Here is a 12740-nt window from a genome sequence, read left to right on the forward strand (position 1 = left end):
TCAGCCACCCGATACATACATATGGTATAACATTTTATAATCGCGATTGTTGCAGAAAAAAAAATAAGCCATACATATTTATATATCCATTCCAATCACACACTGGGTAGCTTACATATATTGAAATTTCAATGTGACTAGATACACTTATTTAGCATTTCAGCTCTAACGCTGGTTATAAATATACAAACTTTTCCAGCCTATTTTTTATTTGTCTTTACCGAAAAGAACCTTTCCATCCTTGGTGCACACAAAATACTAGGATGTCAAATGATATATGTTATATAATCATTAGAGAACAAACACATTGTGAATAACGGACACATTGCTTATTTACAATGAGATGAGGACAGCATCCAAATGAAACTTGTCTATTTTAATAACCCTAACTACACTGAAATCTATGGAAATTTGAATGAAAACACAATGAGATGAATTCATAATTTCTTTATCTATTGTCTTAAGGCGAAAGGTACGCAGTAGTAACAATATGCAAATAAAGACAAATATGGCGGCGACAAGTACGTACTGTCCACATTCAGCTACCCAGCTGTGGTCCTACACAATGGTGTCAAGCTACGTCGCCGGCCCTCCTCACTCACCCCTCTCCGAAACACTAATGAACACCCTGGTAGCTCCTCCAGATCCGCAAATAATGAATCGTCTTCCTCCTTTGTCGAAAAAATTGTAGCAATGTCAGCATCTCCAATTCCATCTCTACCTAAAATTGGACTCTCTAGCAATGTGGAAGAAATTGTTTCAAAATTTGTAAACCAAGAATATTCCGAATTGAAGGAGGCGTCAAGATTAGTGAATTCTTCGTCCATTCCAAAAATTGTCGAGATCTGATCGTCATCGGAGTTTGAAGTAGTAAAATTCGGTGATGAAACGCTAACACTAACAGCAATTGTAGATGGTGTAGCAGTAGATGTAGTATTAGCTTCTTGATTTTGGGTTTGATTGCGACTTCGAATTTGATTATTTTTCGAAGCCGGCCATGAATGATTATGCTCACAAGAATACGTCACCATTAGCATGGTCGGGTCTGCTCGACTTCTTTCCACTTGTTTCCTTGCCGGACAGCCTTTTGAGCTACTACACCGATAATAACCCCTAACAAATACAATTATAAAATCTCGATTAGTTTGATTACACATACAAATTACTCAATAAACTTCAAATAACACTAAAGACTGGAGATTAAATTTAATGTCAGATAATCGACATGAAACAATAATTGGCATATAATTATGTCCGAGAAAAATGAAAGACATGATTAATAACTAGTACCTCGGGTAAGGAGAGCCTTTGATAGGCTTTTGACCATACTTTCTCCAGGCCCATGAATCAGAAGGTGGTGTGCTCGTAATCTCCCCTTTGAGTTTGGACCCATCAACGTCTCTGATTGGTACTAACACCACTCTCTTTTGTATAGCTCTCCTACTCATAAAAATCAAATCATTAGCCAGAACCCTCGTGCACTGCCCTACAAAAAATAAGAAACCCTAACACTAATTCTTATTCCCCTCTTGTTCATCCTTAGCCTTTTCAATTTTTGTAAAACATCCTAGCCAGCGAAATGGGTTCTAAAGAAAGGGTACATAAATACATAGTTATGAATTACACTTCATTTCATAAACAAACCTTCTTCTTGGAGATGAGGTAGACGTCATCTTGGCATCGTTTAACATGCTAGAAGGCGGCGAATCTCCGCTAATCTGCGGTGAATTCTCATAGTCGTCTTCTTGCTCTCGCACAAAGTGGTTGATTTTGCCATCCATGGAACTATAGTTAATATGTAACTAATTTAATTATAACGGTTTGGTGGGTATATGTTAATAAAATGGTATTTGTAAATTGTGGTATATGCTTATGTCGGTGATGAATGCAATTATTTCGACTTCTAAAGGATGTAGATGTTAATGAAGAGTGATTTGGTGAGGGAAGAGATACAAGAGAACAAGAAATGGGAAGGTGGTGAAAGTCTAGGAGTTGTTTTTAATAATATGGGACCTAACGCTGACAGATGCGCAATTGCATTGTTTATAGAGGACGTGCAAGCAAATGTGAAAATAATCCAGATACATTAATTAACTTTATTATTATCCCTAGTGTAATGTAATGTGAAAGGTGCCCTAAAGTTAGATGTTGAATAATCTGATCTTTTCAGATTTTTAAAGCACTTTTCTTGATGGATACGAGAAATGTGGTATCTTTCCTTATTAAATTGCCACCACTATGCCCTTTTCTTTATATAATGTCTGGTAGTTAAATTGCCTATAAACTGTGTGAAATGGTTTTTCTTCAAGGTATTCATTCTTATGTCATACGTAACTTACATATTTCAAATTATTTGCAAATTTATTATGTATTTACTTCTGTAAAAAGTAACTAATTCATAATAAAATAAGTAACTTCTAAGTTATGAGAATTTTAAAGAACTTACTGCCAAAAAAACCAAGCACCTTTTTGCTAGTTTGCAAAATATCTAATATGGTTCTTAATTGACAAGTTTAATCAATAAATTTTGTTAAATTATGCGGAAAAAAATTACAAAAGTGAATATGGTTAACAAAGGCCGATGTGGCACATCCAACTTAGTCCACATGGCAGGTATAAATATATATAATTTATAAATTTGCCAAAATAACCATCTGGTATTGGTTTACAATTTGAAATTTTGTAATTTCATTTTAATTTTTATTTCAAAGGTTTGGAGTCCTATAAATTATCAATTAGGGCTATAATTATTTTAACATGAGTTTTTTTTCAAAAAGAAAAAATTAACAAGACTTAAGTGCTTTAAATTCAGCAAATAAATTCTGAAATTCATAAAATTAGTACCAGTAAGTTCACAGAAGTATCACAAAATATGATTCAAACATCATTCAGATCTTGAAAATAATTACATCATCATAATATCAAATTTATTCCATTTCATTGGATTGTGTGGCAGGAGGACCATCCTGGGATAAAATGACAGTAGTAGCAGGAGTCGAAGATTCACCATCATAACTTGGTGCCTTGTCCACTTTGTATCAAGAAACCCTGCGATTATTCATGTCAAAAAAAATCAGAATACTAAAATCATAAGGTTTTGCGGGAGTTAGCAACTCAGGAAAATCATATAAACTTACATTTAAATAGGTTTTTCCAGTCTTGGGATCAATGTACAAACCAGCTCCCATGTTCGTGTATTTTTTCACTTGCCTTTTTTTTGGAGCAACAGATGTCGTCGGCTTCTCCACCCTTGGCCTGCCAGGTTTCTTCTTTGGTTGAGGATTCAAAACTTTAGTTGGCTTCTTACAGGTCTTTTTATTATGTCCGGGCCCTCCACAATTACTACATGTCATTTGTAACTTCTTCCTGCTAACTCTTATTGTTTCTTCACATTGTTTCGAACCGCTGCCAACATCTTCACCAAATTCCTTTCTCCTAGCTTTTCTTTGGCCTGCCTGGCATTCTTCTTTCGACAGGTAGGAGCATATGCTTTATACAGCTCTCAGGCCACATGTTGGAGCCTTCCATTGGTTGCAAATAACCATTATATGTATGCCTATATGTTTCCTTCATATAACATGCATTTACATAATCATCTGGATTCCCATTTCCATAGTATATAGCGCTGATAGCGTGCACACATGGTATACCACTAAGTTTCCACATGTTACAAGTGCATGTACACTCTTTCATATTCACTACATAACCACAAGTTGGCCCAATATAAACTTCACACATGCCTTCACCGTTATACTTTAGATTCCACTATCTATAGACTTGCTTATGATCCTCTAATTTTTTTCGGATTCTAGGGAAAATAGTGTAATATCCCATATTTTCAAATATTATTATTATTATTATTTGGAATTGTTTATGTGATTTTATGTAATTTTTGGTGAATTATCTGATAATTGAAATTAATGCTGGGATGTTTATATATGATATTATTTGAATATTTTAATTTTTAAATGTGTAGCTTAAAATATAGATAATTGTGATATTTTTCTAGTAATTTTTGGACTGTTATATGATTTTATAATAATTTATGGATTTATTAATTATTTTCTGAATAATTACCAAAATTATTTTATAAATTCGGGAATCGTTCGACTTCAACTATTTTTGCGTTTTTACAACCCGAAACTCTTCCGAAAACTCCTTCCTAACCTAATCTGGTAATTCCGGATATTTTCCGTGTTTTGACTTTTTCGATCCGGATTACGGTTTGACCCGTGCACGGCCCGACGCAAGATTTTCGGTACGATAACCATTTCGATAAATCAAAAAAACCCGTATTCTCGAGAGACGGGATATTTTACATTATTTTCGTATATAGTGTTTTATAAAAAGCTCGGTTTTGATGATTATCTAATTCTGGTATTAAATTGTATTGTTTTTATAGTTACTTAGCGGCTAAGTAATCTATTTTTGGATCATTTTGTAGTTACTTAGCGGCTAAGCCACTAATTTAACGATCCAAAATGATCCAGAACGAACCAATATTCCGTAAATATAAATAACCTATTTCTTATTTCATTTGTTTCGTTTATTCATTTTGCAACCAGTAAAATGCCGTAAATATAGAGAAAACCCTAAAACTGATACGTTCCTGAAAATCAAACGCGCGAACGAAGGCGTTATCGAACTTCGATTCGGGCATGTAGCATATCAAAACGAAGCTCTCGAAATCTTCTTTCTGAATCAATCATCAGTTTTTGCCCAGGAATCAAGGTATTCTTCTTATTTAATTATTTTAATTCAAATTATTTAGTGAATAAAATATGAATTTTTGCAGACGTGATTATTTGAGTATTTTGATGATTCCATGTTGTAGAGCATGTTTTTCTGGTCAATTTCATATATTATACTTCAAAAATAGAGTTCAATATCATGTAGTAATTAAGGTTTGATTTTTTGAAAATTCCTTGAAAAAGTGTTCTTGGTGTTCTTGAAGAGTTCTGAGTGATCCCTTAGATGATTTTTCCGATTGATTTGTGATATTGATGCTAGTGTAGTGATATCGTATTTAGTGATGTTAAGTCTTATCAAGTTGATTTTCATGCTAGAGATAATTGTATTTCACTAAGTCTTATAGGTTGCTTGAGTGCTAGATCATGGTAATGGTTTATTTGTTTGTTGAGGTTTAATCGCTTATTTATATTTAGAATTTAGGATATTCTCTTAATAATAAATTATCATGGATATTTAAAAATTGGAGAAAATTGGATTTCATTGCTAGTTGTTGTGGCTAGGTGTCAAATGGCTAGTAGCCAGCTCATTTTATATGAGTAGTCTAGGGTTGAACGAGATGGAGCGAAACGCACTCGTTCAGAAATTTGTGGAAAAAAAGAAAAAAGATATAAAAAAAGAAAGAAAAAAAGGTGTTTATGCATAATTGATTACGAGTGGGCTCTTTAGTACTCGAGTTATTAAGTTCTTAGGGGACTTTGTGCCTAGTGACCTAAGACTTTTTATAATCAGGGATCGGCTAACCTAACGCTCGCTACATGGGTATTATTGTATAAGTCTTTTGTGGTCCTCACTCATTGCACGATCAAATAAGCATATTTGTGTTTTCTTGTGTTGTGAATAAAAGTGTGAATCCATGTAACCTCCGATATAAAAATTGAAGTGTTATAAGTTATTTTGAGTCTAGCTTTTATTCTATTTATAGCCTTGCGATTGCTCGATGAGTAGTTGTAACGTCCGAGAAATATTATGTAATTATTTTTATCAATAAATAATTATTATCTGATTATTATGTGATTTTTGGTGAATTCATTGAGGATTGATATTAATATTCGGGTGTTGATATCTGATAAAATTAGGATGTTTTACTTTCTAATTATCCAGAATTAAATATGGATAATTTTTGTATTTTTCAAGTAATTTTTTGATTATTACATGATTTTATAAGGATTTATAGAATTAATAATGATTATTTTTACGTAATTATAAAATTAATTTTTAGAATCAGAAACCGTCCCACTTCAACCGTTTTTACGTTTTTACTACCCGAAACTTTTCCGAAAACTCCTTCCTAACCTAATCTGATAATTTTGAACACTTTTCGTATTTTGACTTTTATTCCGGTAGTTTTCTGGCTTTTATTCACTTGCGCGTTTATTCGCTAAATAGTTAAAATACGGGTCTGATATAAATTCAAAAAAAATGATTCAAAAATCATAAAACTTTTATTTTGCTAAGTTTTGAATAATCTAAGAATTGAAGTACGTAATTTATAATTTTTCGACAAATTTTAATATGCGAAAACTTCACTAAATGGCGAGCAAACGGGTCAGGAGTTAATTAGAATAAAGAGATAAAATACAATAAGAATAAATACAATAGGAGATACCCTCCCATGTTCCCCCTTTTCTTCTCCCGTTTCTCATCTCTCCACCGACTCTCTCTCTCAAATCTCTCTCTTGACTCTCTCTCTAATTTCTCTCTTCCCTCTCCCTCTCAACTCTCGATTGTTGTCTCCCTCTTTCACAGCCTTTCTCTCTCACTTCATTCTTCTATTTTGTCGGGTTCCGGTAAGTTCGTCGGCTTTCCTTCTTTTTCGGCTGGGTTTTGTGTTACCAGTATGTCTTAGTTTTGGATTGTTGATTGTATATATCTATACACATATGTATATGTATATGTTGCAGTCCCTGTTTTTCTTCTTGGTTGCTGCCTCTCGGAAATTCCGAGAGATGTGGTGGCCGGATTTAACCGCGTAGGCGCGAGACTCCTGTGCTGTTATGTTGCTTTTGTCTTCTCCGTTCTGGTGACCCTGTCACCACCGCCGCGCGTGTATGCACGCGTTGGTGGTGAGTGTACGGGTTGGTCTGCTCTGTGTTTGCGAATATAATTCTTATACTTTGTAATTTCTGATGCACGCGTTGGTGGTGAGTGTACGGGTTGGTCTGCTCTGTGTTGGCGAATATAATTCTTATACTTTGTAATTTCTGATTCTCGATGATTACTTCGGATTATTAATGATTGGGTTATTCGGTTATTTCCTGAAATTCCGAAATGAATTTTTAATATATATTTACTCGGATCATTTTGGTAAATATTTCGAATAAATTCTTATGATTATTCAGATTTTAATAATTAATCGGTGGAATCCGCGTAGGAAACCCAAAATTAATCAAGAACCCGCAAATTTTATCACCGTCGGTGATGAGCTTCGACGAGCCGACGGTGGACTGTGATGATATAATCTGAGTCCTAAATTATAAATAAATAAAATTAGTTGTAAAATAAATTTCGAAACAACAACGAATAATGATAATTAATAAAGTGAATTTGTATCAGTGGATGGGATTGATGAATTGATTTGTGAATTGCTGGGTGTTGTGTTTGTTGTTGTGATTGACGTCGATTTGATTTCAACAGGTAGGCCGATAAACAAAGGAGACGCTGCCCGATTTTTGGGAAATTAATTTCGAAAATATGGAAGCGTAACCCGCAATTATCGGAGACGTCAAACGAAAGTATATAATTATATTATACAAATCTAGTTACGTGCTATAATGAAATATTTTATAATCATCCTACAATATTCAAAATGATGAGTATACGTACTTTTTGAAAACAAACACCGAACCGAGTTTCGAAGATGTGAACCATAATTGCTATGTGTATTTCAGGAATGCATATAAATACGAGTCGGGTTATGAAATCGTGCGGGTAGAAGTGATAGTGGTATTATGTTAAGGAGACGATGATTTAAACTAGGGTATTTCAACCCTGTAGGTCCTAGTCGGAAGACCCGAGGAGTGACGTCGGACTAAGAATGATCTAGTGATTAGTCTTCGAGCTCAGCGAGGTTCCAATCAAAAGACTTGAGTATTGAGATCGTAGCCAGAATATGATAGGGGTTTGGCGATAAAGATAAACATTCAAGGCAATCCAGAAGTCAACTGATAATAGTGGTTAAAGCTCATCGAGGCAAGTATTCCTGAACTTTCTTTTAATATACTGAAAATATTTCTTCATTCCTATTCTAAGTTCAGAATAGTTAAATATTTTACATTTCGTTGCAATTACTCTGATTATGCATGTTCTTTTCATTATTGTTCCTATAATTCGATTGCTCTCTTGAGCAAATACCCATTCTTTCGGGTTATTTGCGAACCCTGGATTGGGATGTTTTGAATTCAAAATGATTTGACATCAAAATACTCCACGGGCTGGATAATGATGATGTGTGGGATTAAGTTTTACTTAATCCTAAGGACCGGGACATGACCGGTGCCTTGAGATGGGCCGTAGAGCCTGGGAACCCGACTGGATCTATACAGGTAGGTATAGATCTACACTATATCCTGACTGATCAGCATGATATAGGTGTGAACTAGTGTCCAGTCTAATTTGTTATTAATCGCCATTAACGGCATTCTCCCTCGAAAGTTTTATGATTCCAAAAACTGGACAAAACCCTGATTTTGGAGATGAATCTAGGGATCGCTTGTCACTTTTGGATTTATAATTAAAGGCTGGTAAAAGCCAATGTTTATTCGCTCAACTCCTTCAAATAAATAGAATTGTTAAAATTGTTTAAAAATTTTGTCTGGAAATTTTCCTTTGATATTGAAGTTTGAAACTCAAATTATATACTTGTTGGGCATTTTTGGCTCACTCTTTCTTTGTAATTCTTATTTCTTCCAGAAGCAGATAATGATAAAAGTGAATAGCTTTTGATAGATAGCAAAAGTTAGAGAGATCTCCGCTGCGAGAGGACGAAGATGTTAGAAAAATAAGACAAGAGCATTAGCATAAAAATATTTACACTTGTATTATAGTTGTTGTGAATTGTAGAAGGTTAGATTCTTGTTTCATACCATAACCTGTAAACGATCCGGATTCAAGGAGTCAATTGAATATTCTTTTATTTTATGTAAAGATGGTTTTGTGACACCAAACCTTGACCCTGGATTTGGGTTGTTACAAGTTGGCATCAGAGCTACAGGTTATTGGTCACTGAAATAAGAATAGGTGAGAGTAAGATAAGAGTAATAGGTCATATAAGACAGGAGAGACCCTAGGCGTACTCATGTTAAGTCGAGTTGAGTACGAATTAGGGTTAGCAGACCCGATACGGAGTTGGTAAGCCAGAATTGTTGAGGGAAGTGTAAGGCGAATATCGCAACGCTATAGGTATATTGAGTTCTCCGATCCTAAAGTAATGAGGAATTGACAGATCGATAGAGACTGGGTATGTTACCTTACTTTTCATGTGATTTTGAAGAGAATGCGATTGAGTCTTGTGAGAACTTCATGAGTTTTGGTACGGTTTAACTTAGAATTAGGTAATAAGATGAGCTCCACGTCAGAGGAAACGAGTTAATGGAAGCTGAGGAAGAGTCAAAGTTGCAAGCTGCAAAGGCACCACCGTTGCGAGAAGATTCTTATCACATATCAGGCACTGCGCGAGGAATGATATCTACCTTATTAGGTGTAGGTAAGACTAGCAAGAATGTGCGATCCTATCTATAGACAGAACGTCGAATTTCATGTGTGGTTGTAAGTATAACGTCAAGGACGGCGACGAGAACGTCAAAGAAGTATTAGATGTCAGTATTGGGTTGGAATTAAGAATAAAAGGGTATACAACGGTAAATGAAGTTTCGTCAATTAATAAATGCGAACGGAATTCAAGGAGAAATAGGAAATACACCGAGGTGGGGAGACCCGTACATGGGCATTCTTATCATTAGACATTTTGTTAGCGGATTATAAGAATAGCAAGTAACTTATATAGTAATGACGACCAAATATTTGATTTTCAAAATTTTAAAATGAAATTTCGAAAAATATTTTCTTAATTAACTTTTAGACGATCTTTGCATAAAATGAGTTTCATAATTTGGTTGTCGAACTGCTACTTAAGTTCTTGCTATTATAAACAGAAAATGACCTAAAAAGGGATAATGGATCTAGACTCAATGTTGTTAGTTCGAAGGACCAAGTAGACCCACTACCAGAAGGAAAGTTTAAAGTTTTCCGTGAAAAACGAACATAAACTTTGTTTAATAATCTCAATAATTGAATCAACACGTTAAAATATTATTTACCCAATTCATGAAATTATTAAAATTTAACAAAATTCGTGATTCGAGTGGACACGGGATGATTGAAGATAATGAAGGAATCTTCCAGATGATTGGAGAAGAATCATATTCCTATCAATAAAATTGAGATGTTGCGTGATCAATGGTTAATCTACGCGGCATAGATGAAACTGGAAGCAATGATTATAAATTTTGTAAGGACGAGATATGATCGAATTATTAAAGGTTTGAATATGGAGGCATTTCCAGATGACATTCCGAAGTTATAATGTGATCTAAACTGTGAATGTCTCATTCGAATGGTTCCTGAAGGCATACGTAAGTGAAGCGTGGAAGGTGATCAACACTGACATTCTTTCTTCTAATACGATATCATATGTTTTTCCTGATTCTTGAGTACGTATGAGCTTCTTCTATTGATAAATCATATGAGATGAAAATGAAAGGAAATTTATTGTATTCCTTCTGAATTGTTTCTCTTCTCAAATTATTGATTCCTGATTGAGACAAACAGTGTTGTGGTATGATGCTTTGTCGAAATGACGAAGAGTCGGGTGTGACGCCACCTAATCATGTGTTGTATGCCATATAGTATGAAAGACTGGCCATCTTGCGTACAAATATGGTTATCTCATTTGCATCTAAATCTTTACTCATTTTTCTTCCTTCAATTTATTAACTTACAGCTCCTCCCAAGCAGTTGTTGCATTGTTATTCCTTATTCAGTTTTTCAGTCAAAATCATATTCACAAACTCTCCTCTTGTGTAGAGTCTGTTCTTTGATGATTACAAAAGAAATGGAATAGTTTCGTGTGACAGGTAGAATTACGTGTCGAAGGAGGATATGATTGCATGCCGATAAATGGTGGACATTTGCGAGCAAGGAAGAATATATACACCGACAACACGGTCGTGGCAAAGATATCAAATTAGACAGTTGTTCGTCTTACGAGGATCTCATCAGTATGGTAGATTATGTTAACACAATGCACTTCAAATCAGAGGATTCCGGCGTGAAATGAATGGTTAGCAAACCGTAACAAATACATTAGTTATAAAATAAGGAAGTAAGGTGGTATGCATCAGACAAACGAACGAGTGTCGGGACGACAATCGAAGATCAGGGGAATTCTGAACAATGACTCAGACAGGCGGTTAATACGTGAAGCATCCTTTCATCGCGGGATGATATTTGTCGTGAAAATTCAAGATAGAAGGAATCTTAATTGTAACCAAATTTTGAACGTGTTCTTCAAGAAACTGTGAGGTTCTCCAATCTGAGTAAATAAGTTATGGTGACTTTAATACCCATAACTGGACCAGTGATGAAAATTCGATGCAGAAACATAAGTAGAGATGAGGTAATGATGATTCGACTGTGAAACCTTTTAAGAAATAATGATCCGACAATTGAGTTTCCACCAGATGGTGATGATAATGTAGATCATGCATGGTTATTAGAAGATAGATAGATTAGTTAACGGAATTAAGTATGTATCGTCAACAATAAAGGATCGATGTGATTGGTTGAAAGACGCGGTATAATTTTTAAAAGTAACTGTACACAATTAGTAGTGACAAGAAATAAGCTAAAATACTCGCGAAATAAAATTTTGAGAAACAACAAGATAAATTTTAAATTCACTAATAACATTTTGTAATATTCTGAAAGAACTGGGAAAGGTGTGGTTATATTAATCCTTGTTGATTTAAGACCTTAGTCCCATTTCAAAAGATATATGTTATGCCAGTTAATCATACCTATACTAATCAGAATGATATAGTTTGAATTATGGTGGATGGATGAATTTGGTTGATGGAAGTGGATGGATATGATTGTGGATGCTTTAGTTGATTGATGATGCCGGCTTGAGTCCGACTGGTAGTCGATGATATAGGGGAAGTGCTGCCCAAATTTTCAGAAATTACCCTACATTTAAGGATAAAGAAGTATATTGTCGTTCTCATCAGTACTCCAAATGATTGCGATCTCGGTTCTTGAGAAAGATTGTTATGATCAAACCAACTTTATATAATTGGTCTTTGAGTCCAGTTAGGTAGTCAGCACTTGGTTTAAGTGATCAGTTAAAAGAGTTAATTGATCAACTTTACCAATTAATGGTTAGTTAAATGGAGATCGATTCCAATTAGATTGATTCAAGCTTTAACATGATTTTCAGATCCGAAATCAAAGCGATTAGTAATTTGGAGGAAGTAATGGCATTAACAGAAATTGAAAGTTTAGTAGAATTAGCGGGATGTTACTGCAGACATGTGCGAGGTTTTATCCAAAAGAATACGCCCTTTTCGATAAATAAGAGGAACATAAAGTTATTGGTACATGCGAGTAAGAAGAATATTTCCAAGGAACTGAAGGTGTAAGACAAAACAAAGAGATGTTATCATTTGTAATGACGTTCCAGGAAGGACTTGAATGTATACGTCTTTTGAATGGAGATTGAATGGAAGTTGCTGTAAAATAATGGAAAGCTCGCAAATCCAAGCATCTAATATAAGACGGGGACTGATGAAGTCTGCATGTGAAATCAGGGGAAAGAGATGTTAATCGATGAGGGGAAGTCAAATACGCGATCCGTGATGAGTTAACCAAGGCTAAGAGAATAGCTACCGATTTGATAATTCTGTTAGTAAGAATCTAGATATTATAAATAAAAG

At 34.6% G+C, this 12740-nt stretch overlaps 1 protein-coding gene across 1 annotated transcript; it reads right to left on the reverse strand.

The window, feature by feature from the left end:
- Positions 1 to 356: 356 nt before the first annotated feature.
- Positions 357 to 1941, reverse strand: LOC141678658 (putative WRKY transcription factor 65). Its single transcript, XM_074485007.1, has 3 exons — positions 1645 to 1941; positions 1291 to 1440; positions 357 to 1113 (listed from the first exon to the last, which is right to left on the reverse strand). Exons 1-3 carry the CDS (start codon positions 1779 to 1781, stop codon positions 543 to 545), a joined length of 858 nt encoding a protein of 285 aa, XP_074341108.1. The 5' UTR covers positions 1782 to 1941; the 3' UTR covers positions 357 to 542.
- Between the last annotated feature and the right edge of the window lie 10799 nt (positions 1942 to 12740).

The sequence above is a fragment of the Apium graveolens genome, chromosome 8 (genome assembly GCF_009905375.1).
Source record: "Apium graveolens cultivar Ventura chromosome 8, ASM990537v1, whole genome shotgun sequence".
NCBI lineage: Eukaryota > Viridiplantae > Streptophyta > Magnoliopsida > Apiales > Apiaceae > Apium > Apium graveolens.

Excerpts from the sequence above, each read along its gene's own strand:
- LOC141678658 (XM_074485007.1), bottom strand. The coding sequence starts at position 1,781 with ATGGATGGCAAAATCAACCACTTTGTGCGAGAGCAAGAAGACGACTAT. Across the intron at positions 1,441-1,644 it reads ACCTCATCTCCAAGAAGAAG|GAGAGCTATACAAAAGAGAG; the intron begins GTTTGTTTATGA and ends TTTTATGAGTAG. Across the intron at positions 1,114-1,290 it reads AAAGGCTCTCCTTACCCGAG|GGGTTATTATCGGTGTAGTA; the intron begins GTACTAGTTATT and ends TGTATTTGTTAG.